The 18,288-nt window shown below is 45.0% G+C and overlaps 1 protein-coding gene across 1 annotated transcript in view; it reads right to left on the bottom strand.

The window, feature by feature from the left end:
* CCDC178 (coiled-coil domain containing 178) overlaps positions 1 to 18,288 on the bottom strand; it is a 347,153-nt gene that overhangs the window by 228,990 nt on the left and 99,875 nt on the right. Inside the window, exon 12 of the mRNA XM_054018208.1 lies at positions 3,149 to 3,211. Coding sequence (XP_053874183.1) covers positions 3,149 to 3,211 — 63 coding nt within the window. The remainder of the gene's footprint in view (positions 1 to 3,148; positions 3,212 to 18,288) is intronic.

Raw genomic sequence — 18,288 nt, 5'->3', positions numbered from 1 at the left:
GACTGAAATTCTGCCCCACCACAGAACCTGATAACATACAATCATGTGAAGAACTAGAAGAATTCCTCCATCAATTCCACCTCATAGAAAAGAAGATACCACCCACAACTATTACCTCCCCATGGACAGCCATAAGAAAAAAGTATCATCTGACTGGACATTGCAGAGAGGATGAAACCACACACTGGATCATTACACTGACTGCTTCAGGAAAAAAAACTGACTGTAAAATTATCAACAAACATTATATACACCACAATCTCTCTACCACTGAGAGGACAGCTATACAGACCCTGAAATCCAACCACTATATAGTGATCAAACCAGCAGACAATGCAGGCACTATTGTAGTCTTTAATTGTGATGACTATGTCAACAAGGCCTACAGACCACTCTCTGACACCACCTACTACAAAAAACTAAAAAACCACCACACACCACAATTCACACAGGAATTTAAAAATACCATCAAATCAGTCCTCAAACAAACTAAAAAAAAGAAAACCCTCTACAAACTCGTCCTCCACAAACGCACTCTAGGGACCTTCTACATGCTTCCCAAGACACACAAACACGGGAACCTAGGCAGATGCACTCTTACTGAAGGAATATCAAGACCCACAGAAACCATGCTCAAACTATACCCCTCCAAGACACTACCAACTTCTTCCAGAAACTCTTCAACTCTAACAGCCTCCCCCATGACACCATCCTTGTCACCATGGTTGTCACCTCCCTATACACCAACATCCTTCACCATGATGGTATCGCTGCCTGCCTCAAATACCTACAAGATAGTGTAAAATACTCAGAAATCCACTCAAAACACAATGCCAAATGCATCCATTTCATCCTCATCCACAACAATTTCACATTTAACAACAAACATTTTGTCCATAGCATGGTAACAGCCATGAGTACTAGGATAGCCAACCTCTCCATGGGCCACCTCAAGGAAAAGTTTCTGGACAACTGCATCATGAGACGAATATTATATCTGAGATACATCAAGGGTATTTTTATCCTTTGGACAGACAACTTAAACTCCCTCACAGATTTCCACCACAACTTCAACAACCACCACTCATCCATCAAACTCTCTCTAAAACACTGCCACACCAGCATCAACTTCCCGGACATCACAAGTAGCTTCAGCAGTGGAATCCTACAAATTACTATGTGAAAGAAACCCTCGGATCACCACACTTACATCCACAGATCCAGCAACCACCCCATATACAAAAAATATGTTATCTACAGTCAGGCACTCAGATAGCACAGAATTTGCACTGAAAAGATAGTCAGGCATATATTCCTAGACATACTTAAAACAGCTGTCACTATACAAGGACATTCCACCAGAGAACTAGAAAGGGTCACCGAAATACCACAAGAAAAGCTGCTTCAACACAGAAAAAAAAAATGCCCACTGACAGCACATCGCTAGTTGTCACCTATCACCCCAAACTGGAACCCATATGGGTATCATCAAACATATTTGACATCCTGAAAGAAATTTTTCTCAACTCCCCCTCCCCCCCCGCCTCTGGCCTTTAAACAATCCCTCAACCTTGCCAAGCTCATCAAGGCAAGATCCCCACAGCCCAAGACACACCAACTCAAAGCAGCACCAGATCCTGCCAGAACAACAAATGCAAAACTTGCAAACATATCTTCACTGCTATGGTGATCAATTCCCCCCATAACACACCTTCCAGATTAATGGATCCTACAAATACCTGTCACACTTATGTGGTGTACCTCATACAGTGCATCAAATGCCCCAATAACAACTATGTGGGTGAAACTGGACAATCACTACTCTCTCAAATGAATTCACATGGAAAAATGATAAAAGACAAAAATACCATATCACCCATGGGCAAACAGTTTTCACAAAATGATCACTCCATATCTGATGTTTCAATACCTGGCCTCAGTGGAAACCTGCATAACACCTTCAAAAGGCGAGCCTGGGAATTTAAATTCATAACACGGCTAGACACCAAAAAGCATAGATTCAACAGAGACAGTGGGATTACAGCTCATTACAACAATTTGTAACACACCACACTGCCTGCTAACCCTTAATGGCCCATTCCAAACCCCTTTTGCATACAATCGAACCCTTATTGCCCACTCTATTTTCAAGTGGCCACCTATAACATGCATTATCCCTTCTGCTTAACAAGCTGTCCCAGTTTCTATTTAGCTCAGGGCAGGTCTACACTAACCCCCCAATTCGAACTAAGGTACGCAACTTCAGCTACGTGAATAACATAGCTGAAGTTCGAAGTAACTTAGTTCGAACCTACCTCGGTCCAGACGCGGCAGGCAGGCTCCCCCGTCGACTTCGCGGTACTCCTCTCGCCAAGCTGGAGTACCGCAGTCGACGGCGAGCACTTCCGGCTTCAACTTATCTCGTCCAGACAAGACGCGATAAGTCGAACCCAGAAGATCGATTTGCTTGCCGCTGAACTACCGGGTAGTGTAGACCTACCCTCAGACACACAGATTTCCTTCTCCAGACCTCAAGAACAGCTCTTGGTAGCTTGTACCTTCCATCAACAGAAGTTGGTCCAATAATAGATATTACATCACCTCCCTTATCTCTCTCAACATGGCTACCACACTGTAAACAAAGTATTACATTAAAGCAGATGAAGAAATTAAAGTATTTAAGCTCTTCCTAGTCCTAGTGAAGACATCTAGAGAATGGGTAATTCAAGTATTGGAAATTCATGTCAGGAGTCAAATTCTTTACTGATGGGGAACTTTATCACTATAACCGTTGCTCTTTGGTTTAGACAAGCAAGCTAAAAAGGAAGAAACCAAAGTGAAGAAGAAAATCATTATTGCAAAGCAAACCAATACCTTTTATGTTTACAACAAAGATAACCATGCCTTTAAAAAAAGAGTCAGAAATTCACAGTAGTTTCCAAAATTAGATATGGTTATTTTAATTCAAACTGCTTATCCATAATCAGATCCTGCCAATTTTCCAAAGAGCTAGGGAAAGAACTATTTGTCTGCAATCCAGGTTGGTTAAAAAGAAAGTGTTTTATTACAGAAAGATTTACAATGTTAAAACAAAAATATATGTAAAAGGAGTTTGTACATGAAATCAATGTGGTAATGTCTTGTTTACCTGAGTCAGTTGCCATGTTCCTCTTTCATCTCGAATTAATTTTTTTATGTTCTCTTCCAAATTCTTAAAACAAAATTTTTTAAAAATTAACACCCACAATATAATGTATAACAAAAGCAAATTAAAAAACAGCTGCAATGAAGATTTAATACTGAAATTATTATAAAGACAAACAGCTTTCAAACTGTGTCCTACCTACTGTATAATAAAATGAATAATGAATAAAGAGAAAGGAAATTACCATTTTGGCACTAAGATGATATGAATTCAGGCACAGGAAGTAAACTAATGCAGCAGAAAGTACAAGAAAGGCAACAGAATTTTCTAAGTTGTAAGTTCAATTACCTTTTATAACTAGCAGTCATTAAATATACTAAATACCTATATGTCACCCATAGGAATCATGAATGGCATCTGAGTAATTTTATATATCAGTGCCTTCCCTGCACTCCATTGTTTTACACAGAAATGACCTTGTTTGCAAATCATATGCAAATCTGAACTTTGTTCCAGCACTCTCTCATTGAGGCTCCTCTTCTGCTCTTCCAGTATAATCGGGGCCTACATCCCAAGATTGGGATTTATGCACTGTATATCTTTAGTTTAGGATTTGTAACATAAAGCAGGTTAACCTAACTTGTGTGACAGACCCAGACCAGTGGGGTACAGGAGTCTGGTAGAGGGCAAATATACTGGCCACTGGATGAGTAGTTTTCTGTTCCCTGAGTGACCAGAACAGGGGCTGCACTAGAGTAATCAACAAGCTGCTAGAATCAATTAAGGCAGGCTAATCAGGGCACCTGGATTTTAATAAGGAGCTCACTTCAGTTTGTGGTGCGAGTGCGAGGAGCTGGGAGCAAGAGGCACAAGGAGCTGAGAATGAGAAGGTGTGCTGCTGGAGGACTGAGGAGCACAAGCGTTATCAGACACCAGGAGAAAGGTCCTGTGGTGAGAATAAAGAAGGTGTTTGGAGGAGGCCATGGGGAAGTAACCCAGGGAGTTGTAGCTGTCATGCAGCTGTTACAGGAGGCACTATAGACAGCTGCAGTCCACAGGGCCCTGGGCTGGAACCTGGAGTAGATGGCGGGCCCGGGTTCCCCCCAAACCTCCCAATTGACCTGGACTGAGGGTTCTTCCAGAGGGGAAGGTCTCTGGGCTGTTCCCCAACCCACATGGTGAATCTCTGAGGCAAGAAAATCCGCCAATAAGTGCAGGACCCACCAAGATAGAGGAGGAACTTTGTCACAGTTGATATAATTAAAATCTCAGGTAGTTGAACCAGAATATAGGCTTTTGTTTTCTTTCTGTAACTTACATTTTTAAGTTAATTTAGTGCTTGGGAAAAGTGTACTAGAGACTGAAATTCCTTACTTATCAAATTCTTTACTTGCTATTGCTCACACTGTACTTACGGAAGGCACACAACCTCAATCAACCCTGTTTTGGACAATGAATGTGTAATTCCATCCTTGGATTGATTCAGCATCTCTGTTAAGATTACACTGGTCTACATTTTTTGAGAAGTCGTCAGCTTCAGAGATAAAATGTGCTATTTATTATGTATTTTGATGTGCTGAATTCAAATATGACAATTAAAACAACTGATTGGCTACTGTTTCTAAGATATTTAAGTTTTTACATTTGATGTCTATGTATATTGTGTAGATTGTAGAGTTTTAATCATAAATTGTAAACCTAGGTCTTTTCATGTGTTTATGGTTGCTTTACATGATAATATTTCACCTGTCCTGTTTATGTAACACTTTAAAAATCAGCAAAAGGGTTATATAAATAAAATTTATTATGAAACAAAAGGCAAAAAACTATTATATACGTAGTTTAGTCCTATTCAGTGTCTACTCGGCGCTTCTTGGCTTGTCTCTTGTATTCATTAAATGGAGCATCTCTTGTCACTGGCCAGCAATAGTCTGCAAGCATTGATGGGCTCCATTTGCCCTGATAGCATTTCTCCATTGTTGCAATGTCTTGGTGAAATCGCTCGCTGTGCTTGTCGCTCACTGCTCTGCAGTTCGGTGGAAAAAAATCTAGATGAAAGTGCAAAAAATGTATCTTTAGTGACATGTTGCAACCAAGGCTTTTGTATGCCTTGAGGAGGTTTTCCACCAACAACCTGTAGTTGTCTGCCTTGTTGTTTCCGAGAAAATTTATTGCCACTAACTGGAAGGCTTTCCATGCCATCTTTTCCTTGCCACGCAGTGCATGGACAAATGCATCATCATCTCGAAGAAGTTCACGAATCTGAGGACCAACAAAGACACCTTCCTTTATCTTAGCTTCACTTAACCTTGGAAATTTTCCACGGAGGTACTTGAAAGCTGCTTGTGTTTTGTCAATGGCCTTGACAAAGTTCTTCATCAGACCCAGTTTGATGTGTAAGGGTGGTGACAAAATGTTCCTTGATTCAACAAGTGGTGGATGCTGAACACTTTTCCTCCCAGGCTCCAATGACTGTCGGAGTGGCCAATCTTTCTTGATGTAGTGGGAATCTCTTGCACGACTATCCCATTCGCAGAGAAAACAGCAGTACTTTGTGTATCCAGTCTGCAGACCAAGCAAGAGAGCACCAACCTTCAAATCGCCACATGTCCTGATCTCCAATTTTGCAGCCAAAATAAAGGTGATAGGCTTTCTTAACCATAGTGGTTATACTGCACTTTTGTGATGCAAAAGTCACTTCACCACAAACACAGCAGAAGTTATCTGCACTGTTCACACAAGTACAAGGCATCTCTGCTCACTTTGGCTAAACAGAAATGTGTCCCTTTGCAAAATCAAAAATTGACAAATAAGAGAGCACGACACTGTATGATTTCTAGAGCTGATATAGGGCAATTTGTTCAGCAGAGTGAGGTAAGCTTTGTTATGATTGCATCATCCATGACTTCTAGGAATAACATGATGCAATTCATATCATGTATGACACAATACCAGCTTCAGATTGCATCATTCATTGTTTTGCCTAAAAAGCAAGTACTGTCCAAACCCAGTCATAGATTTATTCATAGATCCAGTCAAAGATGTATTTGAGTCATTTCTGGTTTAAATTGAGATCCCTTCCCTTTATAACACACTTATCCTCCGCCACTCCCAAGTCAAGGGTCGTATATACTGACCCAATAGCATATCTTGAAAGCACATCAACAATTTTAAGCATCATTTTCATTCTCAGTGACCCAGAATTAGTAAAATTTGACTACATTTATTTCAGAAGCATTTTGGCTGTAGAGCAGTGTTATCAATTTGTGGCAACCACGATAATAGTTTGGTGACACAAACAGTTGGACCCCAGGATACAGACTGAGACCACTAGCATACTTATTATATAGGACATTGAACAAACTGGAATTACTTTAAGTATATAACACTTCACAGGGACAGAATGAACCTGTTACGTATGGCAACTGTGGTTCTTCGAGATGTGATGCAGACGTGTATTCCACCTTAGGTGTGTGCACGCCCAGTGCACTGGAGCCAGAAAATTTTGCCTAGCAGTACTGGTAGGGGGATGGTACTCAGGCCTTGTGGCTGTGGCCCCTCCCCTGGCTACATGAGACAGTGCCACCCCGACCCCACTTCAGTTCCTGCAGACCGAAAGCTGATGAGAGGAGACTCCGATACAGAGAGGAAGGAGGGTGTGTTGTGGAATATATGTCTGTATCACATCTCAAAGAACCACAGTTACAGTAACTGTTTCTTCTTCTTCGCGTAGATGCAGATGAGTATTCCACTTAGTGACTCACAAGCAGTACCCCAATGTGGAGGCAGGGCTTGGAGTCTACTGAAATAAGGATCCTTCCAAGGCCTGCATCCACTCTGGAAGATGTGGTAATAGCATAGTGGTCTGTAAACGTATGTATGGACGACCACATGGCTGCCCTGCAGATGTCCAGTATGGAAATGTCATTGAGGAATGCTATTGACGTTGCTTGTGCTCACATGAAGTAAGTCCATATGCACTGAGGAGATGCAGCTAAAGGTATCTCATATGCAGCCTTGACTCAGGATGTTATCCATCTAGAGATGGTCTGTGCAGAGACCGCTTGCCCTTTCATCGTACTCAGAGAGTTGTTATTAATGGTTCCCAATCCTGCTGGAAAGGCGTAACGAGTGGGGTACCGCAGGGGTCTGTTTTGGGACCGGCTCTGTTCAATATCTTCATCAACGACTTAGATATTGGCATAGAAAGTACACTTATTAAGTTTGCGGATGATACCAAACTGGGAGGGATTGCATCTACTTTGGAGGACAGGGTCATAATTCAAAATGATCTGGACAAATTGGAGAAATGGTCTGAGTTAAACAGGATGAAGTTTAACAAAGACAAATGCAAAGTGCTCCACTTAGGAAGGAAAAATCAATTTCACACATACAGAATGGGAAAAGACTGTCTAGGAAGGAGTACGGCAGAAAGGGATCTAGGGGTTATAGTGGACCACAAGCTAAATATGAGTCAACAGTGTGATGCTGTTGCAAAAAAAGCAAACATGATTCTGGGATGCATTAACAGGTGTGTTGTGAGCAAGACACGAGAAGTCATTCTTCCGCTCTACTCTGCTCTGGTTAGGCCTCAGCTGGAGTATTGTGTCCAGTTCTGGGCGCCGCATTTTAAAAAAGATGTGGAGAAATTGGAAAGGGTCCAAAGAAGAGCAACAAGAATGATTAAAGGTCTTGAGAACATGACCTATGAAGGAAGGCTGAAAGAATTGGGTTTGTTTAGTTTGGAAAAGAGAAGACTGAGAGGGGACATGATAGCAGTTTTCAGGTATCTAAAAGGGTGTCATAAGGAGGAGGGAGAGAACTTGTTCACCTTAGCCTCTAAGGATAGAACCAGAAACAATGGGTTTAAACTGCAGCAAGGGAGGTCTAGATTGGACATTAGGAAAAAGTTCCTAACTGTCAGGGTGGTTAAACACTGGAACAAATTGCCTAGGGAGGTTGTGGAATCTCCGTCTCTGGAGATATTTAAGAGTAGGTTAGATAAATGTCTATTAGGGATGGTCTAGGCAGTATTTGGTCCTGCCATGCGGGCAGGGGACTGGACTCGATGACCTCTCGAGGTCCCTTCCAGTCCTATAATCTATGAATCTATGAATCTATGAATCATGCAGTCCACATAGGACATGAACCGGCAAGGCAAAACACAAAACAGTTTAGTCCTGTCTAGATAAAAGGCTAGGCATTGCTTGACATCCACAATAAGAAGGTGCTGTTCTTCTGTGGAAGAGTGATCCTTAGGGAAAAAGACAAGTAAATACACTGCCTGATTCAGATGAAACTGAGAGATGCCCTGGGATAAAAACTTGCGGTATGGTCGCAGTGTTACCTTATCCTTGAAGAACTGAGGGTAGGGCAGCTCATCTATGAGGGCCTGCAACTCACATATCGTTCTGGCCACAGTGATGGCTATCAAGAACATGATTTTCTGAGAAAGGAGGGGCAGCAGACGGGACACAAAGGGCTCGAATGGAGGGCCAATTAGAGCTGCTTGTGTTTAGGTCTCACAAAGGAACCAGTTCTCGGACCGGAGGATGTAAGTGGAGAGTCCCCTTCAGAAATCTTGTCACCATGGCATTAGAAAAAAACGATTTCCTTTGAACCAGAGGATGGAATGCTGCTATCACTGCCAAATGCACTCTCAGTGAACTGAGTGCAAGGCCCAATTTCTGAAGATGTAACAGGTACTCCAAGATGTCCTGGATGGAAGCCACTGTTGATTGGGTCACATGGGTCAAGGACCAAACTGAGAATCTCTTCCACTTCGCTAAGTACGCCATCCTAATGGAGAACTTCCTACTGTTGAGCACTGTCTCGGCCACACTGGAGCAACAAGGATGACCTTGGCCCAATCCTCATTGAGCTTGAAGATGACCTGTTGAATGATCGGAATGGCAGGGGGGACGGCATACAGAGGAGCTGTCTGCCAGCAGCAGTGGAAGACATCATGGAGGGAGCCTGGGCTGAGGCTCCCTTGAGGGCAGAATAGTCGACATTCCCTGTTTTCCCTCATCACAAACAGGTTGATTGTAGAGATGGCTCACATTGGAAAGACGATCCAGAGAACACTCTCCTTCAGGGACCATTCATGGGTCCAACAAAAAACCCTGCTGAGATGGTCCACAAGACAATTTTCCATCCCCAGCAAATAGATTGCTACTAGAGTGATGTCTTCTTCGATGCAAAATTGCCAGGGGTTGATTGCCTCCAGGCAGAGTAACCTGGAACATGCCCTTCCTTGCTTGTTCACATAGTATATCACAGTGGTACTATCAGTGAGAATGTGAACCACTGCGTATCTGATACGGATGCAGTCTGAGAAGGCACAACATGCATTATGGATGGCCCAAAGTTCCAATACACTGATATGGAGTGAGGCTTCCTGTTTCAACCACAGACTCTGTACCCGCAACAAATCCAGATGTGTCCTCCAACCCAGAAGGGAAGCGTTGGTACGACTGACTTGGTCGGAGAAGGCATGCATTGCATGGGGATTCCCACCAGTGTAGGAAATATAGAACTGGTGGAGGGAGGCAAACCAACCTGTCCAACTATCATGCAGGGCAGGGTAGTAAATCGTCCTAAGCCACATCTGAAGGGGGTGCAAGATGGTGAACTGGACCACTTGCATGCAAGAGGACACATGGCCCAACACATTCAGACACATGCAAATTGTCATGTACAGCTGAAATTGAAGACTGAGGCAGAGCTGTTGAATAGCCTGGAAGTGGTTGGTCAGCAAAACACTCTCTACCTCGTGCAGTCTAACAGGGCCCCAGTGAATAAGACTTTACTGTGTTTAAAGTGAGTCCCAGATGGTTGAGGAAATGCAACATGGTGTCAATGTGGGCGAGAACCTCCACTCTGGAGTCGTCAAGGTACAGGATGATGTGGATTCCCTTCCTCCTGAGATATGCCATGACCACCACCATGAATTTGGTGAAGACTCGGGGGCAGAAGAGAGGCCGAATGGGAGAACCATATACTGAAAGTGGCGTTCTCCTATCACAAAATGCATAAACTTCCTGTGGCTCTGTAGAATGGCCATATGAAAGTCCTGAAGGTCCAGGATAGAAAACCTGTCGTTCTGAGACAGCAAGGGGAAGATAGCTGATAGAGTGACCATGTGAAATATCATGTACTTGATGAATTTGTTGAGGTCGGCAAAGGTCAAGAATAGGTCTCATCCTGCCCTTGGATTTTGGTATCAGGTAGTACTGGGAGTAAAAGCCGTGGTCCTGGTATTCTGGTGTAACCTCCTCTACTGCTTCCAACTTCAACAGAGAGTTGACCTGATCAATGAGCAGTGTCTTGTGAGGGGGGTCCCAGAAGACGGATGGAGAAGGGGGGTGGAAAGGGGGCATGGAGACTAACTGGACTGCGTAGCCCAATCTGACAGTGTCTAGGGCACAGCTGTCGGAAGTAATCCAGTTCCAAGCATTGTAAAAGTGGGCCTGCTTGTCCCCAAAGGGATGGGGGCCTGGAGGGGTTGGAATAACGACTGAACCAATGCTCTGGACAAAGGAGTTAAAATGGGTGCTTGGCCTGGGCCGAGGGAGGGTGTGAGCACTGTCTGAAGCTCAAGCCCAACTGCTTCCTCTTGGGGGGATCTAACTCGCTTTATAGGGTAGTCCCGTTGTTTCAGGGGAGAAAAGTTGCATAAAGGAATGCTGCGGGCACTGCTGTTGCACCCCATACCATGGGCAGCATCAGTCCCGGTGGAAACTGTGGTACTGGAGTGCCCAAATTCACTGACATCAAAGGTGGTAAGAGCCGCCATGGGAGCACTTTCAGCATCGAATGTGGCTGTGCTGACGTGATGGGATGTGATGTGGTGCAAGAGTTGAATTAGGCCAGATGGGCCCACTCAGCCAATTAGGCTGCAAACACAGGAGCTTTAAGATGGAGGCAGCTAATTGGAGAGAAGCTCACCTGCGAAGGACAGATGGGGCTTCTACAAAGGACAGGAAATTGGAAGCAGAGGGGGCGCAGGGAGAAGTCTGCAGTCACTGCCTGGGAAAAGGGAGGAGGAAGAGAGTGTCTTCAGAAAACAAACTGATGAATGTAACTGCTAGAATGGGCATCGGCCTGACTGAGCTAATCCCCAGAACCTCCAGGAGGAGCACCGTCCAGAAGTGAGTAGAGCAAACTCGTCACAGCCAAAGACGACCCTGGTGCCAAAGTCCCCCACACTGATTTTGATACCAGCTCCATCTCCACCCCGGGAAGGGGAGCATCTGAATGCAGTGTCAACAGACAGAGCAGTTCAGAGGCTTGCTCCATAACAGGGGTCATATGTGGTGCAGCCCTGGGAAAGTCCTGGACCTACAGCGAGGCTGGGACCAAAAGGCAGAGGAGGCCTGTGGTTGCCTGGTATGCCAATGACACTGGCATCTTCCTTGTCAGTACTGGACACAACAGATGCCCAAAGACTAGAACCAGAGTCAATGATACAAGGTTTTTGCCATTCCCACTCAGTACCAGGGAGGAATCAGAGGTAGCCACACCATCCCACACACCATTCCACGCTTTTCCTAGGGGAGGCAAAGGAGTCACCCGTGACCTGGAGCGGTCCTGACTGGTCTTACAAGACCTCTTCCTCAGTGCCTATGAAGGAGAATGGCTCCTCAGTCTCTTCGGCAAGGCACCTACCCGGGAAAGAGAGGCAACAGTGCCCGAGGGCAATCCTCAGCCTAAAGAGGGCCTCACCACTGGATCAGATAGCCTGACCTGTTCAAGCAAGTGCTGTTTGAGATGAAGGTGCCGTGCCACCTGAATCCACTTTTTAAATGACTTACAAATCAAAAGCGCTCTTTAAGGTGGGCCTCCCTGAGACAAAGCAAGCACCATGTGTGGGAGATCGCTGTTGGGGATCATCCCATCACACAAAACACAGTGTTTAAACCCTGGTGGGGGCATCACTGGGGAACACTAACTATCAACTATATTATATAGTTTATTAACACTAAATAATAAACTAGGCTAAGACGAAATGCGAGGTTGTAAGACTACAATCACACAGAGCTCTGACACCAGGGTGGTAAGAAGGAACTGAGGGGGATCAGGGTGGCACTGCCTCATATAGCGAGGGGAAGGGCCACAGCCCCGAGGCACGAGCATGCCCCTCTACAGGTACCATTAGTCAAAAGGCTCCAGCTCCGGTGTGCTAGAGGCATTCACACCTAAGTGGAATACACAGGGCCGGCTCTGGCTTTTTTGCCACCCTAAGCAAAAAAGGGGCAGCCAGAGTGGCGAAGCAACAACAAAAAAAAACAGGGTGCAAACTTTCAGTGCCACTTATTTGGTGGCTCGTGGCTGCCTCCCCCAGCTGTGCTGGCGAGCCTCTGGGCAGGTGGCAGCTGCACTCTGGCTAGCAGGACTCCCTGCGCTGCAGACATGCCCTGGGCAGCGGAGTGTGCGCCCCAGCTAGTGGGGGGGGAGAGAGAGAAAGGGGGGCGGCCAGGGTTTCCTTCAGCCGGGGTGCTCTCCACTCGGCCCCTCCTGCCATGCCGCCTGCCGGGAGGGCTCTGTGCCTCTCCCGCCTGCAGGTGAACTGAAAGTCGTCGGTCGGCGGAGAGGGAAGGACGCAGGCTGCCGGGCTTGCTGCAGAAACTGGCACCGGCTGGGGCAGACGGAGCGTGCAGCCTGCTCCCAGCAGGGCGCTCCCCTCTTCCGTGCCACCGCCCCCTACAGTGGCGCACTGACAGTCATCGGCGAAACAAAACAAAAAACAAAAAAGCCAGGGCGCAGGGTGGCCAGAGTGGCAAACCAAAAAAAAGTGGCGAACCAAAAAAAAGGGCGGCCGTGCCACCCTAGGATTGGATGGAATGCTGCCCCTTAGAATCTGCCGCCCCAAGCATGAGCTTGCTCGGCTGGTGCCTAGAGCTGGCCCTAGGAATACACCTGCCTCTACTCGAAGAAGAAAATATTATTGTTATATACAGCACTAGTCTTTTGGTAGACAGTCCTAAAATAATTTGTCCTCAGGAGACAATTCCAACACTAAAAATAAAATCATTTCAAAAGCCAGTTAAGATTGCTATGTGACAACAATATATTTACTTATATAAAAAGATTCTTATTACTTTTTTCCCCCCAGAAGCTCTAGCACCTCTACTGTTTGCAGTATGCTTCAGAAGTTCTGCAAGGAGAAAGCCATCATGCTAGAGAAGTTCCTTTTCTTTGTCCCAGGAAATTCAATCCAGGTTTTAACTGAGTTATAAATTGTTTAAAATTGCCATTTCCCTTTTCTTGCATGCGTTCGTTGGGAAAATTTTGGCAGCATGCCAAAACAATAACTGAAAATAAACATTCTGGCTACCACTGCAGCACCAGCACCACCACCACACATTGAACTGCATTAGTCTACACTGCAATTAAAATGCTCTGGGACCCCGTGAAAGGGAAGGTCCCAGGGCTCAGGCTCCAACCCGAGCCTGAATGTCTATACCACAATTAAACAGCCCCTTTGCCCAAGTCAGCTGGCAGTTTTTAATTGTAGTGTAAACATACCCCTAGGGCAGTGGTTTACAAACTTTTTTTCTGGCGACCCAATTGAAGAAAATTGTTGATGCCCTCGAACCAATGGAGCTGGGGATGAAGGTTTTGGGGTGTAGTAGGGGCTCAGGACTGGGGCAGATTGTTGGGGTGCGGGGGGAGGGCTGCCGGGTGGGGCCAGGGATGAGGGGTTTGGGATGCAGGAGGTGGCTCTGGGTTTTGGGGAGACGGCTCAGTCCAGGAGGGGGTCAGGGTTCTGGCCTGGGGGTGCAGGCTCTGGGTTGGGGCCTGGGATGAGGGGAATTAGGTGTGCCATCAGACACTACCCATTGTTATAAGGGTCTCATTCACAGTTAGGGTAACCAGATGTCCCGATTTTATAAGCACAATCCCGATTTTTGGGTCTTTTTCTTGTATAGGCTCCTATTACCCCGCACCCCCTGTCCCTATTTTTCACACTTGCTGTCTGGTCACCCTATTCACAGTCAAAGCGAAAGATGTGATAAAGGTCTATATGGACATCAGTTTAAGAAAAACTGCATGGTTTTTACTATTTTTTTTTTTTTTTTTTTTTTTTTTTACTGTGGGTTATCAAGAAATCTCACATCTTTTGGAATATCTCCTCTGGGAGAAACACCTTGGCTTGAAAGCAGTCTAGAACTGCTCAGATAAAAGTGATCCTACATAACCGTTCCAAGAGAGTAGTTATCAGTGGTTCACATTTATGCGAGAAGGGCATAACAAGTGGGGTCCCTCAGGGATTAGTTTTTGGTCCGGTTCCGTTCAATATCTTCATCAATGATTTAGATAATGGCATAGAGAGTACACTAATAAAGTTTGTGGATGATACCAAGCTGGGAGGGGTTGCAAGTGCTTTGAAGGATAGAATTATAATTCAAAATGATCTGGACAAACTGGAGAAATGGTCTGAAGGAAATAGGATGAAATGCAATAAGGACAAATGCAAAGTACTCCACTTAGGAAGGAACAATCAGTTGCACACATACAAAATGGTAAATGACTGCCTAGGAAGGAGTACTGTGGAAAGAGGTCTGGAGGGGTCATAGTGGACCACAAGCTAACACTGTTGCAAAAAAAGCAAACATCATTCTGGGATGTATTAGCAGGAGTGTTGTAAGCAAGACACAAGAATTAATTCTTCTGTGCTACTCTGTGCTGATTAGGCCTCAACTGGAGTATTGTGTCCAGTTCTGGGTGCCACATTTCAGGAAAGATGTGGACAAATTGGAGAATGTCCAGAGAAGAGCAACAAAAATGATTAAAAGTCTAGAAAACATGACCTATGAGGGAAGATTGAAAAAATTGGGTTTGTTTAGTTTGGAAAAGAAGAGTGAGAGGGGACATGATAACAGTTTTCAAGTACATAAAAGGTTGTTACAGAGAGGAGGGAGAAAATTGTTCTTCTTAACCTCTGAAGCAATGGGCTTAAATTGCAGCAAGGGAGATTTAAGTTGGACATTAGGAAAAACTTCCTGTCAGGCTGGTTAAGCACTGGAATAAATTGCCTAGGGAGGCTGTGGACATCATTGGAGATTTTTCAGAGCAGGGTAGACAAACACTTGTCAGGGATGATCTAGATAATACTTAGTCCTGCCATGAGTGCAGGGGACTGGATTAGATGACCTCTCGAGGTCCCTTCCGGTCCTATGATTCTATGATATAGATCTTAGAGAAGATTTCTCTCAGTTAATTATCAGTGCCAAAGACTGTAGGAGGTTGCACATGAAGTGAATCACAGAAAATGGATGGTCCAGAGAACTGGCCTGAATTAGGTACCATATGTCCCACAACAGTCCCTTCTTTAAGCCCTGTCTCAACTTTTTCTCCAAAAGGAGGCATTTATCCCATTTGCTCTTGCTGACTTGATCAGTTGGCAACAGCAAACACAACAAATATCCACTTTTGTCAAAAAAGTGGGATGCGGTGTGGAGGGGGATGAGCAAGATGCCAGGCCCTTGAAGGGGGGAGGCAGGACTTGGGGGGAGCAGCGTTCCAGCATGTGGGGCCCCCACAGGATTCCAGCGACCAGCAACAACGGGGGGGGGAGGATGCAGCTTGGGCAAGCGGCTGGGGGTGTCCCGTTTTCTCTTTGGGAAATATGGTCACCTGTAGCAGGGTGATCACCCGTTCTGGCCTGGAAAGGGTTAAAGCCAGCCCTGGGAGAGGGCTGGGTCTATGGGAAGCAGCTAGGCTGATGGGGAAGGCAGCCACATCAGGTTGCAGCAGGCCGTATAAAAGGCCAGTGAGCCCAGAGCTTAGGAGACTCCCTCTCTAGCTTTTGAGAGGGAAGGACCTAGTTGCCTGGGAGCTGAGCAGGGACCTGAGGTAGGGCAGCGCTGGGGGAAAGGCAAGAGGGGCTGGGGAGCTCCAGCCTGACAACCCCCCCAGGCTGCAGGGCCTTGTGCGGGGCCTAAACCAGGTACTGGGGTTGCAAAGGGACAGCCTGGGTCTAGGCAATGGCAGCAGGTCCTACCTCCCCCTTGCCAATTATGAGTTCCAACTCTTTGTCAAGGGTACAGCTTCCCTTACTAACGACAACCAATTCACAAGGTTCAAATGACATAATTCAGATTTTGCAAAGATTACATTTAATGTTAAATACAATAAGCAAGTTTTATAGAGCTTTAACAGCTTTCCTAGAAATATAAGAGTATTGGAGGGTGGGAGAGTGCTATCTGTTGTTTTATCGTTTTAAATCAGCTGGGAATAAGAGTATTATTGTATAGTTGAGGATATTTGCTTTGTGATAATTTTAAATAACTGCACCTTAGTTAAATTGCCACAAGTAAATAGAGAACAAATCAGTCTATTTACTTTTTCCTCAGCAGTATATTGTATATGGTTTTAATTTGTTTAAGTATATTGTTAAATTTGGAAATTTCATTTAATTACTCAGCTGACAATAGCCTGAATGCCAATAATTTATTGGCAGAGGATCTCCCAGTAAGTAACATTAAATGCAGAAAAGACTATTTAGTCACAAATTTTTTCAGAACAAAACATTAAGCAAAGTACATCCTCACAACTCGCGCTTCTGCATTCTTTAATATTCTGTACATGCACTGTTAAGGACATTATTCATTCCATAAAATGTAAGAATCTTCTCTCATTTCTTAAGAAAGTGGATATTATCCTAATTCAGGAAATATAATTACTCCTCCGTACATGATAAACTGAAACAAAGATTAGACGGGACAAGTACTTGTTGCATCTTACACTAGTCACACGTGGGTAGCTATAATAATGCATGACCAACTTATCCTTAATGGTTAGTTCAGTCACTGCAGTTGAGAAAGGACATTATCTGTTTCTGAGAACTGTTTGGCAATAAATTTAATATCTAGTATGTACACATATATACATATAAAAACAACAACAACAACAAGAGTAAGAGTTTTAGCTACATCATAGAGAAAAGAGGATCTTAGAAATATTATGGAAGCAGCAGCAGCAAGATTTGGAACAGTTTGCATATGTATGGCAAGAGTGAGTCAAAATGACACCTCGTTGTGTGCCTGTGTGACAAGGATAGCAATGTTTGTCAATAGTGACAGAAAAAGGGAGGGAAGTAGAAAAAGGTGAGATGAAAACTGAGAAATTCAGCTGTAACTATGTTAAATTTTAATGAACTGTAAAATATCCTGGAGGAGATGGTTACACAATAACATTGAAATACACGGTTGAATAGAGGAAGACAATTCAGAAGTGGAGACAGATTTGGGAGTCACTGGCAGAAAGATAGTACTTGAAACCCTGTTTGGGAAGATCACCTCGAGGAAGGGTGTAGACACAGGTATGGGCCTATGATATCCTCTCTGTGGACCAATCACTAAAAGGGGGATGAGACACGACCTTGCCATCATGTTTCAATAATATATGCTGACAGCATAAAGGTTGAAACTCAGGAATCCTGAATTCTGCTCTGAGCTCTGGACAGAAGTGTTTTCTAGTGGTTAGACCCTTCTGCTCCTGTCTCCTCCAGCCTGACATTTTCTGCCCTTGTATCCATCTGTCTCTGTCCACCATGTTCTTTTCCCTATTAAACCTTTCCCCATTCTGTTCCTGTCCCTTCCCCTCCCAGCATCCTGTCCTGTTCCCCCTCTTTTCCTATCCCCACACCTAGCTTTGTAATCCTGTGACAGTCTGTATTTGTCCCTCCCTCCCATTTTGCTATTCATCTGTCTACATTTCAGTCAGGCTATATCAATGTCCTTTATATTGTCTAGGTGCCAGCAGAGCACTGAAAACATAAGAGTCTCACTGCTCTCACTTCTGTGCCTGGTGCCACAGCAGCATCCACTCTGCTCGACCCCCCTCCCCTCTGCCCCACCTCTTCCCACCCCCTCTCCCGAGCGCACCACGTCCCACTCCTCTCCCTCCCTCCCAAAGCTGACCTGCATACTGTGAAACAGCTATGCGTGGCGGGTGGGACTCGGGAGGCGCTGGGAGAGAAGGGGAGGAGTGATCAGCGGAGCCGCCAGTGGGGGAGAGGGGCAGGGGGCGAGGGAGGGGAGGAGGCAGCTTGGTTCCTGGTGGGTGCTGAGCACATGCTAATTTTTCTCCGTGTTGCCCCATAAAAGAGTGCACAGTGAGTTCTGCAGGAGTGG

Source organism: Malaclemys terrapin, chromosome 2 (genome assembly GCF_027887155.1).
Source record: "Malaclemys terrapin pileata isolate rMalTer1 chromosome 2, rMalTer1.hap1, whole genome shotgun sequence".
Classification (NCBI taxonomy): Eukaryota; Metazoa; Chordata; order Testudines; family Emydidae; genus Malaclemys; species Malaclemys terrapin.
Note: the sequence above shows the minus strand (reverse complement) of the source record. Positions and strands in the feature narration are given on the sequence as shown.